General features: G+C 35.7%; 1 protein-coding gene across 1 annotated transcript; it reads left to right on the top strand.

Moving 5' to 3' along the window:
- The first annotated feature begins 219 nt into the window (after positions 1-219).
- Positions 220-18,127, top strand: LOC754442 (parafibromin). The gene is made up of 15 exons (XM_001185643.4): positions 220-407; positions 4,779-4,884; positions 5,691-5,760; positions 6,086-6,148; positions 7,562-7,641; positions 7,812-7,876; positions 8,298-8,520; positions 9,644-9,754; positions 10,715-10,799; positions 11,187-11,269; positions 12,179-12,360; positions 13,302-13,439; positions 14,528-14,625; positions 17,169-17,310; positions 17,645-18,127. The coding sequence occupies exons 1-15, from the start codon at positions 277-279 to the stop codon at positions 17,679-17,681; spliced, it is 1,614 nt and encodes a 537-aa protein (XP_001185643.3). The 5' UTR covers positions 220-276; the 3' UTR covers positions 17,682-18,127.
- The last annotated feature ends 711 nt before the right edge of the window (positions 18,128-18,838 follow it).

The following is an 18,838-nucleotide window of genomic DNA, read 5'->3' as shown; positions in this document are numbered from 1 at the left end:
AAACCTTGGGCTGCGCCATATATCATGATTAAATAAACAGGCATAAAATGACATGACTTCGTCTAGATGTGTTTCAAATAATATGGGAAATGGTATAGACAAGTATAGATCCCGAGATAATTCCCGATGTAAAGTACGAGTAAACAATGTTGACCGAGTTCATATTTTGCGAGTATGTGTTTTGGCCGAGTTAGTTCTTCTTTGGGTTTAGGGCGATTCATTTTATGTGAGAACTGCTCAAGCTGCTTTCGACCGACGTTAGGAAGAGATGCCGATATGGCTGACGTTTTAAGTTTACTTCGTGTTTATCATTCTCAAAACAAGGTTATTACAGAAAGAAATGACGATGTCATTTTCGGAGAATTTTCGTGGCCCAAAGATACCAAGACTAACTACGTCACTTATGGGTAAGTTCTCTATTTTTTGTTCAGTAGATTAACGTTAACTCGGTGCGCTGTGCCAATGCACAACTTGCGCGTACAGAGACGAGGGTTAGGCCTTAATCGCAGCGAGTGCACTGGGGCCGATGTGTGAATGATCATGATCATTGATTATAGCAATGATTGATGGGGAACCAAAAGCATTTAGGTCTCATTTCCAAGAAAAGTCTAAAATCAATGTTTTTTGTTAGTCTAAACAGCCGACCTTCTTAATCTTATGCAATACATTTTGACTTTAAATTGATTTGAATAAATTGGCATGCCGTCAATTTTCGTCATTCACAGACATTGATCCCCTCTAAAAATAAAATCCAAAATTTCTAATAATATTTTTTAAGTTATGGCATAGACCCTCTAGGACCATATTTACTGATCTCGTCGAGTCATATCATTGTCAAAGTTTAGACAGGTCCTGCTGTGCTCATGTACAAATGAAACTTTTAAAAGACTTGATTTATTACTTATGAAAATAAAATTTGATGTTTTATGTATTTCAGAGACATGGCTACATGATCAGATAAATGATAATGATGTTTTTATAGACAATTATGTAATAATTCGTAAGGATAGACCAAAGACTATGAACAAGAAAAGAGGTGGTGGTGTTTGTGTATATATCTTAAAATCTATTCCATACACATTGCGACATGATCTAATAAGTAATTCATTGGAAAGTATTTGGTTTGAAATGTTTTTTAATCATGAACAAGTATTGATGTCTTGTATTTATAGACCACCAAATGCTGATGTATCATATTTTAATAATCTATTGGATGTATTAGAAAAGGTGTCACAAGAAAATAAGGAACTTATAATATTAGGTGATCTTAATTATGATTACATCTTAGACCATAATTTATGTAATAATCCAATTAATTTGATTGAAAACTTATTTCTCATGACACAATTAGTGTTGAAGCCTACTAGGGTTACAAGCAATTCTTCAAAATGTTTAGATCATATTTTAACTACGATACCTGAAAGACATGCTGTCACCAATGTTGCAAAGATTTCATTAAGTGACCATTATCTCATCTATACATGCATAAATTTTTCAATGACCAAACATAATAATCACAAAGAGGTTACTTTTCGTGATTATCAACAATTTGATAGAGATGTTTTTTTACAGGACTTAGAAAGAAGCTTTGATACCAGTAATCTTGATTTTGAAGATGATACGTATAATATTGATGAAAAATGGTTTAAATGGAAATCAACTTTTACTAAGGTATGTGATAAACATGCACCTCTTAAAACTATGCGTATGAAACAAAGATATTGTCCCTGGATTTCAAAAGAATTAGTCCAATTGATTTATAAAAGAGATTTTTTAAAGAGGAAATCTGATATCGACCCAGCAATAAAAAAAGATTATAAATGCATAAGAAACCGTATTACTAGATTAAGACGTGATAATAAGAGGGATTATACCAAGGATGTTATTCGAGATTGTAAAAAAGATAGTAAAAAAATATGGCGTGAGCTGAATAAGATCACGGGCAGGAAACGTAAAAATGATGTATTGCCTAATGAATTAAGGCTGATAAATTGAACAATTTTTTTGCATCAGTTGGAAAAATGAATAAACCAAAAAATGACGATTTTAGCTGGAAACATCCAGAATGTATTTATAGTTTTGAATTTCAAAGACTAAAGGAAAGTGTTGTTTATGAATTGTTATGCAAATTAGGAAATGTAAGTAATCTTGACCTATTTAATGTAGATTCTAAATTGCTTTGTATTGGAGCATCAGTTCTATCTAAACCATTGGTTTTACTATATAATGCAAGTCTAAGAAATGGCTCAGTTCCGTCTGATTGGAAAATATCAAAAGTAACACCTATATATAAGGGTAAGGGAAAAAAAGATGATCCAACCAACTATAGACCAATATCTGTAACCTGCCATGTAATTAAAATTCTAGAGAAAGTCATCCAAAAACAATTATTGAATTATCTTCGCTTGAATGAATTGATTTCTATTGATCAATCAGCTTTTCTACCCAACCATTCAACCAATACATGTATTCATAGAACTATAGATGATTGGCTGGAATCTTTTAATGAAAAAGAATTAGTAGCTGCGTGCTTTTTAGATATTTCCAAATGTTTTGATTCAATTGACCATAAATTATTACTTAAGAAACTACAATGTTATGGTATAAAGGATGAACAGTTGAAATGGTTTAGTAGTTATTTGTTTGAAAGGAGACAAATGGTTTTCTGTCATGGTATACTCTCAAACTCAAAGACATTATCAAATGGAATACCCCAAGGGAGTGTCCTCGGACCAATCTTATTTCTACTTTTTATTAATGATATAGCTCAGTCTTTGAAGACATGTACCTGTAATATGTTTGCTGATGATGTTGTTATATATACTTCTCATAAAAATATTGATGAACTAACCATATTGTTACAAAATGATGTTCATTCAATACATAGATGGTATACTCAGAATAATTTAAAAGTTAATGCTGAAAAGACCAAAATTATGCTTTTAAGTACACGTAAAGCATATAACTTGAATATATACATGGATGGAACGAAAATGGAACAGGTTCATAATTTTAAATATTTAGGGGTGGAAATTGATGAACACCTTACTTGGGATATTCATGTTAAAAGACTTACCAGATTGATTTCTATGAAACTGTTCTCATTACGTAATATGTCCAAATTTTTAGATGTCAAATCCTTAAAGCTCATGTATAATACAATTATTTTACCATGTATTGACTATTCATGCACAGTCTGGGGAAATTGCTCAAGGCAAAATAAAGAGTTACTCTTAAGATTACAAAAGAGAGCAGCACGTATAATTACATCCAACTATGACTATGAAAATATTAGAGGTGATGATTTAATAAAATTAATGAAATGGCAATCATTTGACGATAGGAGAAATTATTTTTTAGCTGTTATAATGTATAAATCTGTACATGGTATTGCACCAACACATCTGTGTAATGCTATTGAAATGGTCTGCGATAGACATAACTTAAATACTAGAGCCGCTGACAAAACAAATGTAATATTACCAAAACCTAATCTAGAATGCTTTAAGAACAGTCTTATGTACTCAGGAGGAGTTATCTGGAACTCATTACCTATTAACTTACAGAATTCTACATCTATTTCTTCATTTAAATACCTTTATAAAAGATTGTACTTTCATTAATGTTGTAAATAACCAATATCCTCATGGATGTGTGTATATATATATCTTTTTACCCTACTGTAATAAATACAAGTTTGTTAGTTTTTTTTTTCTTTTTCGTACATTGTTTCAAATCATTCTTTTTGTGATCCTGGGTAAACCTTTGAATGTAAATATATGTATCCAGTTGCTGGTTATTTTATAAAATGTTATATTATTCAATATTCATTAATCTATTCATGTTTTGCATATTTCAATGATATTTGTATTTCATTGATATATTGTATTTCAATGTTTGTATTTTACCATGTATGTATATACAGGACCAATATGAAAAACAGCCTTGGTTGATATTGTCATCCTGTATAAATATTTTTAAATAAATAAATAAATAAATAAATTTGGATCTTTATTTTTTTGTTTTCGATGTTTTCTTGCTTGCAAGTGTGCTGCCAAGTCACGCAGAGTTAACATGCTCCCATTGGCTGATTGCTTGAGTGCCTTTGGCTTTGACTTTCACTCTAGTTGAGCAGAAAGTGCAATGATGTTGACCGTACCAAACACACTGACATGTACGTGTCACAGGTGCGCACTAGTGACTAGTCAATCGAACTGGATCTGGATTATGATAATCCATGGTGTTTTACATTTCAGTAAATATGATTTTCAGCAAGTTTTTGATTTTTAATTATGTATATTTGCTTCTTTCAGATACTGTCTGACACTCAAAAATAGTGTCATGCATGATTAGTCCTTCTTCTGATTTTGAAGTTCTGTTGACTCTGTCAACAGAACTGATAACATGACTGGTTATGTTTAACTTAGTTATTTATATATTATTAATCTAAAATTATGATTCTTTGCAAGAAATTTGTTGTTTATTTCTTCCTTTGCAGTTTTACCCAAGTAAGAACAAAAAAAAATTGAAAATATGAATTAATAACAAGACAGAAAGATGACAAATTTTACCTATATTTGTTCTTTTTCTATCATTTTTATCACAGAAATATAGCCTTTTGCAATGTTGTCTGCAACCCAAAAATAACACATGTTGTCATCTTGTCTTTGCCCATGTTTTCTTCACTTTTGTTATAGATCTATTGTGGTATTTTTAAAATTGTGATATAAATGGATAGTAATTGATTGCTAGTCTCCTTTTCTTTTCTTTCCATGCAGTACTGGCAAAGAAGGAGAGGCGAAGAGTTACTACACGCTAGAATCTATACTCTATCTCCTCAAGAACGAGAAGCTTACTCACACCAGCTATGTCAAGAAAGCTCTCGTAAGTATGAATGGCTTAAAGGGATCCGGTAACTTTGTCTTAGATCCTTTAAAAAAAATCCTTGATTTAGCTCATGCTGCAATGATAATTATAAACCTTTAAGTTAGTCAGTGACCCCATGAGTTTTACAAGCCTATTGCCTCTCTGATTATCAAGATATTTACGATTGAAAATCGAAATCAAATTTTGCGTTTGTCAAACGGTTTTCATAACACTACAGTCTATTAGGGAAAACAAGTATGGTAAAACCGGTCACTCAAAAGTTTTTACTTTTTTGAGGCACTTCTTGACCATTTTGAAGTGCAATTTTTTTAGGGCTTCAATATAACACCATATCACAGACACTGATAACACTTAGGGCCACGCATCTCAGATTTAACATTGTTAAACAATCTCTTTAACTTCAGACTAACACACCATGCATCAGTGCAATCTGTCAGGCTCAGAGTAAGGGTTATGATCAGGGTTATTTTCAGGGTTAAACCATAGCGTAGGGTCACTGGGTCACTGTAGTGGTTAGAGTAGCTTGTGTTGTGTTGTGGGGTAATCTGTATTTGTTTGTGTATGAAAACCACAATATTGCGTAATCTATTTGATAACCCAGCTTTGTCATTATGTTCGTGTACAGATTTCTTAAAGTGATTAAACAATTCAGCTTACATTTTCACAGAAAGAAGGATGTTATTGTTTTAATACAATACAAGCAGAGTATTTGTATAATATTCTATTCTTTTTCCTTTTTATTACATTATCAGTCGTATTACCATTTTATTGTGCAAAATATTTGTTTTCTTACCAATTTACAGGCAGAGAATATTCCAGTTGTGCGTAGGCCTGACAGGAGAGATCTCCTCGCCTATCTCAGTGGAGAAATAAGTGAGTAATATTTAGATCCTCTCTCTCTCTCTCTCTCTCTCTCTTGTGTTTGCCGAATGAAAAGAATATAATGAGAAGAATGGCATAACATTTCAAATAAAAAAGAGAAATTGCTACTATTTTAAAATTTATAAGTACTTCCATGTACTGATTGTAGTGCTTTGGTTTACTAAACTCTTATGACCAAATCAGTAAACGCCACTTCCATAACCATAATTATATAAAAGTTATCAAAGAAATGCAAAATATCTTCTCTATGTCTGATTATATACGATATCTATATGCTTTTGTAACTTGTTTGCTTATTTGTTTTCTATCTAATCAGAAACATCTGCAAATATCGACAAGAGTGCACCACCTGAAATATCAAGACAAAGACCAACACAAGGTAATATACTCGAGCAAATGTAAATGCTTTTTGATCTTCAGTTAATCGATATCCGTGGTGACATGCTATGATATTGGCCTATGCAGTTATGTACATATAATTCAACTACTACCGTAAATGAGATCAATAAGATAAAGAGTCTTTCAGTTGTATTTTTAACATACACAGACTCATGGAGCTCCTAATGCATGCTACTCTCAAAAGGAATCAACAGGAATGTGGAATATGAAATTGAGAGAATTGTAAGATTTTCATACCTTTAAAGACTTAGCCATGTTGTATATGCTTTATCTAACAAGAGCCTGGAGTCGTCCATTTCATTCATTTTATTTGGAACAATGATTAACAATGCATAATCTACCAACTTCACAGCAGGTTGGAAAGTAGATATCAACTGCATTATTTAAAGGGGAAGTCCACCCTGGTATTTTAAAGAAAATGATAGAAAGAGGTCAGTGAAGTTTGAGCAAAAACCAACAAAAAAATAAGAAAGTTTTGAATTTTTAGAATTCGCAGTCGGTCAAACACAAATTGGCAACTCTTTGACATATCTTGTGAGCTCCCCTTCCATTTGCCCTGTACTTAAAAAAACAGCAAAATCATATTTTCCCTTTAGAAAATTTTCGATCATTCCTGTACATTCACCCTAAATATAATTATTGCCAATATGTTTTTTACAACCCCGGTATGAAACAAATTTATTCCATCATAAATAGATAACTAAGATAATGAAAGTTTATGAAATTTTCTGTACAGAGCAAATTGGTGAGGATGTCGCAGATTTGCCACGTGTTGCCAATTTTTGTTTCATTGATGACAATTTCAAAAATTCATAACTTTCCTTTTCCTAATGGGATTTTGCTCAAACTTTCACTAAGTAGTTTCTCTCATTGTTCTGCCTTTATTAAAATCAACTTAATATCAGGGTTGGCTTCCCCTTTAATAGGCATTGAAATTTTGTTGTCTTTCACCTCATAGTTCAGCTTATATCTCTATGTAAGCCTATTTGTCTTTTATGGTATCAAATCAATTGCATAAATTGATTAACCATTTGATATTTAGTAGTATATTATAGAAGCAAGGCCTGATATTTACCAAATTTAAATAGGTTTAACTATTTATTTCCCCCCCCCCCCTGATTTTTTTTCTCCCACTTTTTTTTCTTTCTTTTTCTTCCTGATTTTATCCCTATTTTTGGAATTTTTCCAAATTTTCTTACTCAAAAGGGGGGAAATGTTTTAGATGCCATTTTTCCCCAGAATCCTTTTTTTTTTTTTTTACTAGTGGGAGACGGTTGAGGAAAATAAAAGTATTGGTAACCTTTTTTTTTTTTAGTGCTCACTATCACCCCTGATAGAAGCCATTGATTTCTGACATGTATATAAGGTCCTTTTCCCTGTACTTCTCTTGCAGTCAAAAGAAGTGCAGAAGAGCCACAGACAGAAACAACCAAGAAAATCAGATTTGAGGATGATGAAGTTAGGCAAGACAAGGTAACTTTTGCTTCATTTTATGTTGTACTTAATGGCCCGAATTTACAAAGGAGGTTTGTAGATAAACCTAGGTTTATGTGCGTCATATGAGGCGTTTTGATTTGGTCAACAATTTGTTTTGTCTTAATTTTGTCTTGTTCATGATTTTCTTGATGTTATTATTTCCATAGAAACGTCTCTTGGAGAGACTGGAGGGTCATAAAGAAGGTGCTGTTGCAACAACTAACCAAATTAGGTGAGTTATACTGTACTACTATTTATTAGAAAATTTAAGTAATTTAGTAATGTCGAATTGTAGGTAAAGTTTTTAGGGTCACCCCATGTTATTCTTTCAAATAAACAGCATTGAAAAGGGTTGGTGAGCTTTGGTACTCAATGTTTCGATCAGTACGCTCTGATCCTCTTCGGGAGAATGACTAGAACGTATTTATTGTCTGTGAAGGGATCCGATGCGTGGACCGCTCATTTCAAATTGGCACCCCTTGGAAATTGTCAGGAAATTTAATCACATCGGCATTCTGTTCTTGTCACTGTTTGGTTCTTTAATTCTCTAGTGAATGATGTTGTTTATTTCAGCAATTTAGACAAACTGCCAAAAAATCTTAATGACCACTTAACATTCAAAAGGACATTCCTTTCTGACAAAACCTTTATAGACCCCTTTCCGATACCATGTCCATCGAGCGTATCGCATCCATCCGAGCAAAGTTCCACATCAAGAAACGTGTGACCATCAAAGCAGACGTGGAGGCTGACCTCGGGGTCGGAGGTCTTGAGCAGAGGAGTTTCATCGATGCTGAGGTCGACGTGTCGAGGGATATCATGAGCAGGGAAAGGAATTGGAGAACGAGAACGTCGGTACTAAGGAGTAATGGAAAGGTGGGTTTTTTCGTATTCTTGATGAAATAAGAAATTATTACATTTAACGATAAAGGTGAGTTCTGGTCATCCAATTGCATTGTGAAAGAAAAGGTGTGGAATGGATCAGAAAACGTTGATCATGTAGCATGTAAGTATTGGAGTGTACTGCAAAGTTCTGGAGTCATCAAAATCATAATAAATTTGGCCCAGTCTTGGTAAAGTAACAAGCACTTTACACAGAAAGATGTATATGGGACTACACAAATGGTGTCTGGGGCTACTAACCTTGATTTCCTAATCTTTCTATGCTCATTACTCAGCCAGTATACACTTTCTACCAAAATTGTTTTGGCAAATGACATTTATTTGTAATCTTGAACATTCAGTGTAAGTTTCGTTTGATTCTGTGAGAATTCATTTTTTTTTTTTTTTACTAGAACTCACCTTTATCTTTAACTGTTTATGTCTATAAGTTAATTTCTTTGAGGAGGAAAATTAAAATGATTGTGGATTATGAATTGTTCTGGAGGTGTTTGATAATGCTTTAGCAGTAAAGAAAAGGTGTTAGAATAGTGATAAGAAAATGAATTAAAATAACAGGCATGGATAAAAGAGTGTGACAGTTTGTATAATGATATCTAAAATTAATCCTCTGTACCTCGTCAGGGAAACACTAGTTGGGTATCATATTTGTGTAAATGCACAATTATACCTAACCCCTTTTTTCAGCCCAACTAATTTACTATTAAAGGGATCGTTTAACAATGTTAAATCTGAGATACACGGCCCTACATGTTTTCAGTGTCTGTGATATGGTGTAATATTGAAGCCCTAAAAAAATTGGCTTCAAAATGATCATGAAGTGCCTCAAAAGAGTTAAAATCTTTGAGTGACCGGTTTTACCATACTCATTTTCCCCAATATACTGTAGTGTTATGAAAACGCAAAATTTGGTTTCGATTTCCAATCATAAATATCTTGATAATCAGACATGCGATTGGCTTGTAAAAGTCATGGGGTTCCTGACTGACCTAAATGTTTATAATTATCATTGCAGCATGAGCTAAATCCAGGATTTTGTTACAGAATCTGAGACAAAGTTACCGGGTCCCTTTAACATGTTTATTTTCATTGTGAACAGGAGTTCAAGAACATCTTTGCTATTCTTCAGTCTGTGAAAGCGCGAGAGGAAGGAAAGCAAAGTCAACAGAGTCAGAATCAATCATCACATCAAACCCCGTCACAAAGTCAGGTATGATCAAAACATTTCTAAGGGGTAACTACAAAGAAGTGTACTCTCACTGATAAAAGGGTTATATACTAGCTGACCTATGGAATTAATATAATATATTATACAACACCTACGTGGATCCTTGTCGTTTGGTTGGAGGATTGTTGGTCACATGATATTCAATAGATGTTCTATTGCACAGGCGTGCATTTTTTATTATATTCGCCGTGCATTTTTGGATATATGCAGACTGCGTACCTCTCTGCCGTGCACGTATCCCTGCGTGTATCTGACGCGAAGGCAATCTGAATGTAATCGAGAAGGCTTGACTCCAACTTTAATTTATCTTTAATATAAGGAGTAAAACATAATTTGTTGATTAACGTTCTATTAGATCTTCTTCGATGTTGTATAAAACAAATAATGAATGTTTTTCATTCGTTCAATAGTGAGAATAATTTCATGAGTTGAAAGATTAACATTCTATTCAACGAGGCGTAACTCATAACCATTCATTATCTGTATACTCTTGAGTGTTATATGAGATATATTGCATTCAGCTCACTATTAATATTGCACAAGTCAAAGACGAGTGCAATATTCATGCTAGCGGAATGCACTATATCTGATATACCGCAAAAGAAAACCAATATTATTATTATCATACATACAAAAAATTGAACTACAGTGTAACTTAAAGGATTGAAAAGATCAATTTATCCCATCCATGGAAATTTCCAATCCAACATTGCCTCGACTAGACGTATTGTACGGAGGAAAAGCAATATGCTAACATTATTGAACTCGATCAAAGAAAGGGAATCGAGTACATGATTTTATTCTCTGGGAAAAGAAGCTTGTATGTATAATAATATGATATCATTGCCTCTTGGTTATTATAAATAAAATGTTGATAACAGAGTTCTATGAGAATAAATCCATATTTAATTTTATTTTGTGTTCTTGCATTTGTCTTTTCAGCAACCCACAGAAAGAAGGAAAACTGTTCAGCAAACCGCACAGCAATACAACAGATACGATCAGGAAAGATTCAAGGGAAAAGAAGGTATGATAAAGTAACTTCATTTCAGTATACTGGCATGTGTTGTACAATGAGGCTAAAAAGAGGTATAAAGTTTGAGTGGTCTTTACTGTACCCTTCTTACAAATTGTTATTTAGTTGAAGTTCAATCCCTTTTTTTTTTCTTTTTCAGGACTACGACCAGACAAAATTGATGTACAAGAAAGCTTAAAATTTGTGAGAAAAAATACATACCGGTAGTCAGATTTTGGGAACATGCGTGTTGCCTATTCATTATTTCTATGAATCATACTGATTAGCAAAAGTAGTATTGTGCTTGAAGGGATTGTGTAAATGTATTAAAACATATTTTGTGTTGAATTATTATTTTGACATTAATGGTATTTGTGTATTCCACACATTTTTAAACAGAAACTGAGGGTTTCAAGATTGATACCGGTGGATCTCACATGGGTGCCTTCCATGGCATGTCAAGTCTCGCCAAACCTGCACAGGTAAGCAACCTCTGTAATCTCGTTTGTAGACCAGGGGGTGTTTCATAAAGATCCTAAGTTGAATTTATCTCAAAGTTGGACTTAGAAATTATGGAAAGCTGTTAGCATCTTTGAAAATATTTTGTAGAAGTTATTTTAAAAGGCATAAAATGTTAATTCAAATCATTCATATTTTCTATTATCAAGGAGATTTCATGTTCTTGATGTGTAATTTATGAAAAGTCTAAAACTAGAATTGTTTATTTTTTTTCTGTTTTCTTTTAAGGCTACAAATGGCTCTCCATAATATTTAAGTCCAACTTAGAGTTAAGTTTGACTTAGGATCTTTGTGAAACACCCCCAAGGTGTGTCAACCCTTGGGGTACATTGGTGGCAACCGCTCCCCTCCTCCCAAAATGTTGACTTGTGCTGTGCCACCGCACACTTTACGATCCGACTATGATCCGATTTTGAAAGAATTTGCATTAGCATTTGATACGAACATTCAAACATGTAAACAAAAATAATCTGATTAAGAAAATCTAAATTTCAAGGGATTTCATGCTTCCTTGGAAGAGGAAAAGCTAACTAAATTGGTTCAGAATTGTAGTGACTTCAGATGGACTTCTGATGGACTAATGTATTCAGATACTTAGGTTCTCCATGAAATGAACTCGAAAATTGGGTTTACAAGTGGTATTTTCATTTTGAGGCTTTGTTGCCTGTAGAGGTCCAACATACTGTCAAACCTGTCTACAGCGACTGCCCAAGGGAAACACAAAAAGTGGTCTTTGTAGACAGGTGGTCTTTGTAGACAGGTGGCCACTAAAGCAGGTTTGACTGTATATCTATCCATACAACAGCATCAAAAGTCGTAAGTTTTTTTTGTTAGCAAGTCTCATCAAAGTATCTTCTCTCTTTTCTGATCAGGAAGCTGCACCTGCCAGGAAGCCTGTCGCCCCTACACCAGTACCACGCCCAGAACCGGTGGTAGCTCCTAAACCCCAGACACCCACCAAGAGGGTCTCGCGTACCCCCATCATCATCGTTCCTGCTGCCACCACAGCTCTCATCACACTCTACAATGCCATGGACCTCTTACAAGACTTTAGGTTTGTCTCATTATGTTTAATGGTATAGACCAGTTTTGAAAACGCCCCCCTCTCAAAAATTATTACCAATCATGTGAAAGAATATGTTTGGCTAATACGTGATGATACAAATTTTGCCGGGAAACCGCCTACTTATTGATATATTTGGTAAATTATTATATCTATTTGGAGCGGATAGATATCGTGCACGTGTCGCATAGTTCCATATACATTTTCTGTGTACAGTGCTTGTAACTTTACCAAGACTGAGCCAAATTTCTTATCATTTTGATGATTCCAGAACCTTGCAGTACACACCAATACTTATATGCTAGATGATTAACCTTTTATGATCGATTCCACAACGTTTCTTTCACATTGCAATCGCATGACCAGAACTTGTCTTTACCTTTAACCCACATCACTGTTAATGGATTCTACAGATATGGGGAAAGCATTTGTACTTGAAACAGTCCAGAGCAAGGCTTAACGCCTATCTGCACCAGTTTGGCCAGGGGGATTAGACCTCTCTGCGTGGTCACTGGCAGGTGGTTATCTCATCAAATCTGGAGCGTCTTACAAAGAGTTGATATCAATCGCAACTATGTACATAAGAGATAGGAGACTGCAAAGTTGTGATTGATTGGAGGACTTGCGATTGATTTGGATTAGTCGCAACTCTTTGTAAGACGGAGCCCAGTTCTCAACTAACATAAGAAAAAGGGGACCATGGGGGATCAACGGGCACCCCTTAGGCATTGTCGACCGTATAGAGGGCGCAGGTAGCTACAAGTAGTGTAGTCCCGCTTTAAGAACATTTCAAGAAAATATTATCCCCTGTAGTCCAAATGACATTACGAACTGCATTGAACCCCGTACAAACGATTTTCAGACAATGGAAATTTGGGGAAGACCGTAGCATATCATGTAATGTTAAAAGCCTTTCCTTTTTCTTGCTGCAGGTTTGTGACTTCGGATGAAAAGAAGAAGCAAGGTTCCAGGAAGGAGAATGATGTCCTAATTCAGAGAAGGAAAGATGATGGTAGTACAGTGCCATACAGAGTCATAGACACAGTAACCAAACTCACTCGAGCGGATTGGTAAGTGCCTCAAATTGTATTAACCAGATTTAACGGTGATGCAAATTCTTTGTCAAGGTTGTTGATTTGGGTTGTGTTTTTTTTTAATGGTATGACTAGGTAGATTAAGACCATTACAATAGTCAATATTGACCAGGCATTTCGAGTCTGGCTGGTCTTTATAAGATTAAAAAAACTGAAAGTCTTGGATTTTTAATTTTTTTTTTTTGTTCTGGGGGGGGGGGGGGGGGAGGGGAGGTAGTTGGAAGAGGGAAGGTCAATACTTTCCTCCTCATCCCCCACATTATGTTGCTCTAAGATCTTGGATGTACTTATAAGAGTTATGTCCTAATTTTCTGCTTTGGAGGTGTCGCGGTATAGTGGTTCATTCACTTTACTCTCAATCCAATAGTTGAGGGTTCGAGTCCCAGCCTGCCACTAACATCCTTCCTCAAGACGTTAATCCACATTTGCCACTCTCCACCCAGGTGTTAATAGGTACCTGGCAATTACTGGGGTAATAATAATTGCTGGGCCCTCGGGAAGAACAGCATTGGAGCTGTCGAGGCTTCCTTCGGTTAACAATAATAGTTGCCATGATGGTTGAGATTTAAATAGCGCCTTTTCTGATAGATGCAAAGCGCTTTGAGACGCTGTCAATAAGTCGATGCTAGAGTTATATATACAAGATACCAAGCAGTGACAGTGTGAGTTTAATGAATGAATGAAAACCAAATTATTATATTATTATTACAATCATAGTGTTGATTTATGCTTTACATTTAGTGTAAAACCCATATTCTAATACAGTCAAACCTGCTTTAGTGACCACCTGTCCACAAAGGCCACAAATGTTGTTTCCCTTGAAAATGGTTTCTCATTGAAACACGTACTAAAGGAACCTGTCTACAAAGACCACATTTTTTTGTTTCCCTTGAAAATGGTTTCTCATTGAATCATGTACTAAAGGAACCTGTCTACAAAGTCTTCTTTTTTTTATGTGTTTCCCTTGGGCGGTCGCTATAGACAGGGTTGACTGTAGTATGATAATAACTGTTGTTTGATATCTGATAGTAACATTCTCTCTTTCTTACTTTTATTGTTAACAGGGATCGTGTAGTAGCAGTATTTGTTCAAGGACCAACGTGGCAATTCAAAGGATGGCCATATATGAATGGAAACAATCCGGTAGATATCTTTGCTAGAAGTAAGTTTCCTTCAGGCTAATTCTCGATGTGCTGTTTATCCTATCCGGACACCTACCGCTAGGACAACTACCCCCCCCCCCCCCCCGGATAACCACCCCAAGTCTAACTACCCCCCAGACAACTACCCCCTAGGATAGTTGTCATAGGGGGTAGTTGTCTGGGGGGGGGGGTAGTTGTCTAGGGGGGGGGGGGGTAGTTGTCTAGGGGGTAGTTGTCTTGGGGTTAGTTGTCCTAGGGGGTAGTTGTCCTAGGGGGTAGTTGTCCGGGGGTAGTTGTCCTAGAGGGTAGTCGTCCTAGAGGGTGGTTGCCCTAGGGGGTAGTTTACTGGGGGTGGTTATCCGGGGGTAGGTGTCCTAGAACCGCTGTTTATAGTCCAACTCCCTCTTATTCAACATTTGTACATTGATTAAAAAATTCTAGTGCCGTATCAAATTAGATACATAATTGGAATTTCATTTAAATATATTTTTTTAAACTTTTATCATTTGCCATAAAAGTGAATTGAGCATTGCTGTTCAAAACCAGGAAAGGCTTTGTCTAGACAGTATCATAGATTTGATAGACGAATGGCAGAAATAAAGAATGGGCTTTCTATTTAACAATTCTCATCTCTTCTTCACAGAAGATACGACAATTAACAATTATCTGTAAAAATGTTCATGTACTATACAGGAAATGCTAGGAATCATAGAAGGGCACTTTAGCTGGAATGACTTTGTTGATATTTACTGATTGTCATTTGGCTATTATGTAATTATTAAGGCTAATCTTGAGCTCTGGTATTGGAATCGCATTATAATTCATTCTGGGTTATTTATCCTGCAGTAGATTGATTGTTTGAACCAGTAAAATAAAAACAAACTCGCAAAAACTTGCTGGAAATCATCTTCAATAAAAACCACAACTCTCACTTAGTGACCTGTGCTAAGCATATGGTGTCGGGCCTACTTACCTTGATTTCTTTATCTTTCTATGCTCATTACCCAGCCCCTATACTTTTTCTACCGAAATGTTTTGGTACATATCATTGTCACAAGGATTGTGGATGGCTAAGTGGCGATACACACATATAAAAACAATAATCAATCAAAGAATGAGTTGTAATATGATAGTGTGGATTTTAATTACACAATACAATGAGATGCTACATAAATTCACAAATATTGAGCGTTGACAAATCCAAAATATATCAGCTTATAATTTCCTAAGAGGGTCAATTAAATTAAGGCTGCCATTATACTAATCGTTCAAAGGATAACGCGTTACAAACGTTGGAGTGCGTGACAAAGTCCACCGAGTCAGACGATTGTGTGCGCGAAAATGACCACCGCGTTAGATGACCGTGGAATCATGTAGAACGAGAACTGGGTCGATCGACTGGCTCGATGGCTCGATGAGTTCACCATATCGCAGGGTAGAAAACAGTCTAAATCGGTCTGTTGTACTTCGTAGAGTCTATTAATGGAATGTGGTTGAACACCACCCTAAACGGAGTTATTCTGTAGATTGAAGACCCCGTTGCCCGCCTCCCGGAGGGATCGTGTCCGAAGGACGGTCGTCTGCTCTTTCCGCACCCAACAGCAGAATGAGAAAGCAGCAATAAAAAAGGGGACCACACTCGCTCTGAACAGCAAGCCCAAAAATCCTCCCTTCACTGTCATACGTACTCCCTCCCCAAGGGCGACACAGCAGGTCCTTCTCTACTCGCAACAAAATGGCTTCTGCCCACCACTCTCGCTAACGTATAACTCGTACACATTCACACTCTCCCAAACCCAGTCACATGAGCGCTAGTGTTAAATTTGCATATCTACATTCCTATGACGGAACAAAGGAAAAGGAATGCGCGCATCCAGACTTCGCATCTGAATAAGAATTACAGAGTTCAGAGGGCAAATGGAAAGCTATACATGAATATTCACCCAGCTAGGAAAACCATTAATCAATGCATTTTATTTTGACAATCATTTATTTGTAATCTTGAACATTCAGTGTCAGTTTTTGTTGGATTCTATGAGAATTTATTTTCTAAAATTACCAGAACTCAAGCTTAACTTAATGCAAACATCTGATTATAACACCATAGAGTGGTCAAGTGTGACGTCATCAAAAACCTATTTTTTGAGTTTCCAAATTTGAACTTCAATTTCCGAAAGAGCATCAAAATTAATGTCCAAATGTTGAAAATCAATTGAATATGTTCAGTATTGGCTGAGATATGACCATCCAAAAAAGTAGATTTCAATCACTATTATTTTGCTCTGGTTCTTGAAGTTATGAACCAGAGCAAAATAAAAGTGATTTTCTATAGGAAATTTATTTATTCGGATGGTCATATCTCAGCCAATACTTGACTTATTCAATTGGTTTTCGACATTTGGACATTATTTTTTATGCTCTTACAGAAAATGAAGTTCAAATCAAGAAATTCTCAAAATAGAGTTTTATGACGTTACAGATTCGATACTCTATTATGAACTGCTGTACTTGTCACCATTGGGATGTCTGAAATAGCTGCTTTTATCAATCATCTTCCTTTCAGTTCGTGGTTTCCATTTGAAGTATGATAATCTCAAGATCGATCCCAATGTCAAGAAATGGAATGTACACGTCATGGATCTCAGTCGGAGTAAACGCCATTTGGACAAGGCTAGACTTCTCAATTTCTGGGAAGTCTTGGACAAGTAAGTAGCGCCCGTCAAATATTTCCACTGCTTGCATTCTATTTTGATAATACATTTAAAAACCTATTAGTACTTTTGCATCACCTTTGATTTAGTACCTGAATGGTCATGAGGCACAATGGAAATACGTTTTGAGAATTTTGAGTGGATGTGGTCTTGACTGCGTTTCTTGTAAAGCACAGGTAAGAATACAGTGAGTCAGAAGCGGGGGCCTAAATTTAATGAACTTCCTTTAAAGACCAATTGTACGAGTCATATCACTTTGTGGTGATTATCTCTCCTTGGTAACTAATTTATCTTTCTATGTTTTAATTCTGTGCCTTTTCATTTCCAGGTACATGGTCAAGGACAAGTCCCATTTGAGAATCTAAGCTGAAGACGGAACACTAAATGCTGGGGCAGTACTCTCAAAACAATGTCAAATCTCCTTGGGTAAAAGATGATGTGAATGTCATTGCAAAATTTATATTGCAGTGGGTTGTTGGGTAATGTCTGCACAAAATGTATCTGTGTACGTAATAGTTCTCAAAGGCATCAGCAGGCATCTACTTTCTACACTAAAAGAAAAGCCTTTGTCTTAGTCTGTAGTTGAATTTGTTTCTAGTTCCTTGGCCCTGTTTCATCAAACCCGTTTTCAATAACAAATGCTATAATTCTACGACAAACTAGCTGTCGGCCAATCAAATGCCACGATTTCAGTAGCTTATAACAGTTATTGGAACTTGTTATTGATTACTGGTTTAATGAAACGGGGCCATGGAGGACTGCAGGATCCTGAGGACTTACAGATAGGTGATGAATATATCGAGGGGTCAGTGACACAAAGACGTAACTCCATTTTGGCCATTTTGAGAAAAAGTGGTTTATGTGTCACTGAGCACTTGGGCCTTGAGGAGTTAAGTCTATGTTTCACTAGCCATTGACTTCAATGGGGGTGTTGGGTGGAGTTAAGTCTTTGTGTTTACTGGAAAGCCCACATTTTGTTGAACATTTTGATATCAAATAATGATTTTGGCAAAATACGGAGTTACGTCTTTGTGTCACTGAACCCTCAACATTGATCTACATTTGCCACACTCAACCCAGGTGATGTAAATGGGTACCTGGCAGGAATTAATTCCTTGAAATGCTAGAGCGCCGTAATGGCGGCCGTGCTAAAGCCAGGGTAATGATTGTGGAGCGCCAGGAGTGTCAAGTCTGACAGATATGAGTGCTATACAATAACCCACTGTTGTTATTATTATTACCTATCATGATTTTTGAAATACTGCTTTTGAGCAGTCACTGGATACCAGTAATCATGTATATTGATGCTTCCATTTGATCATTCTCCATTTTTCTCTCTGTTTAAGGAGGAGAATGTTTATACATTGTATGTTTCATGTTGGTTGATGTCCATAATAATGTGAAATGTATAGAACTGGGGCCCCATTTCACAAAACTTGTCATCAGTGACAAATGACAGTTTTTGTTATAAGCTACTGAAATCCTTGCTTCTGATTGGTTATCAGCAGATTTGTCACTGATT

This window comes from Strongylocentrotus purpuratus, unplaced genomic scaffold (assembly GCF_000002235.5).
Source record: "Strongylocentrotus purpuratus isolate Spur 01 unplaced genomic scaffold, Spur_5.0 spur5_contig_841, whole genome shotgun sequence".
Classification (NCBI taxonomy): domain Eukaryota; kingdom Metazoa; phylum Echinodermata; class Echinoidea; order Camarodonta; family Strongylocentrotidae; genus Strongylocentrotus; species Strongylocentrotus purpuratus.
The sequence above is the reverse complement of the archived record's forward strand: the minus strand, read 5'-3'. Positions and strand labels throughout refer to the sequence as shown.

Bases quoted from the DNA above. Each gene is read 5' to 3' on its own strand.
- LOC754442 (XM_001185643.4), top strand. From the start codon at position 277: ATGGCTGACGTTTTAAGTTTACTTCGTGTTTATCATTCTCAAAACAAG. The intron at 408-4,778 runs GTAAGTTCTCTA...CTTTCCATGCAG, and splicing joins ACTAACTACGTCACTTATGG to TACTGGCAAAGAAGGAGAGG. The intron at 14,626-17,168 runs GTAAGTTTCCTT...TCTTCCTTTCAG, and splicing joins GGTAGATATCTTTGCTAGAA to TTCGTGGTTTCCATTTGAAG.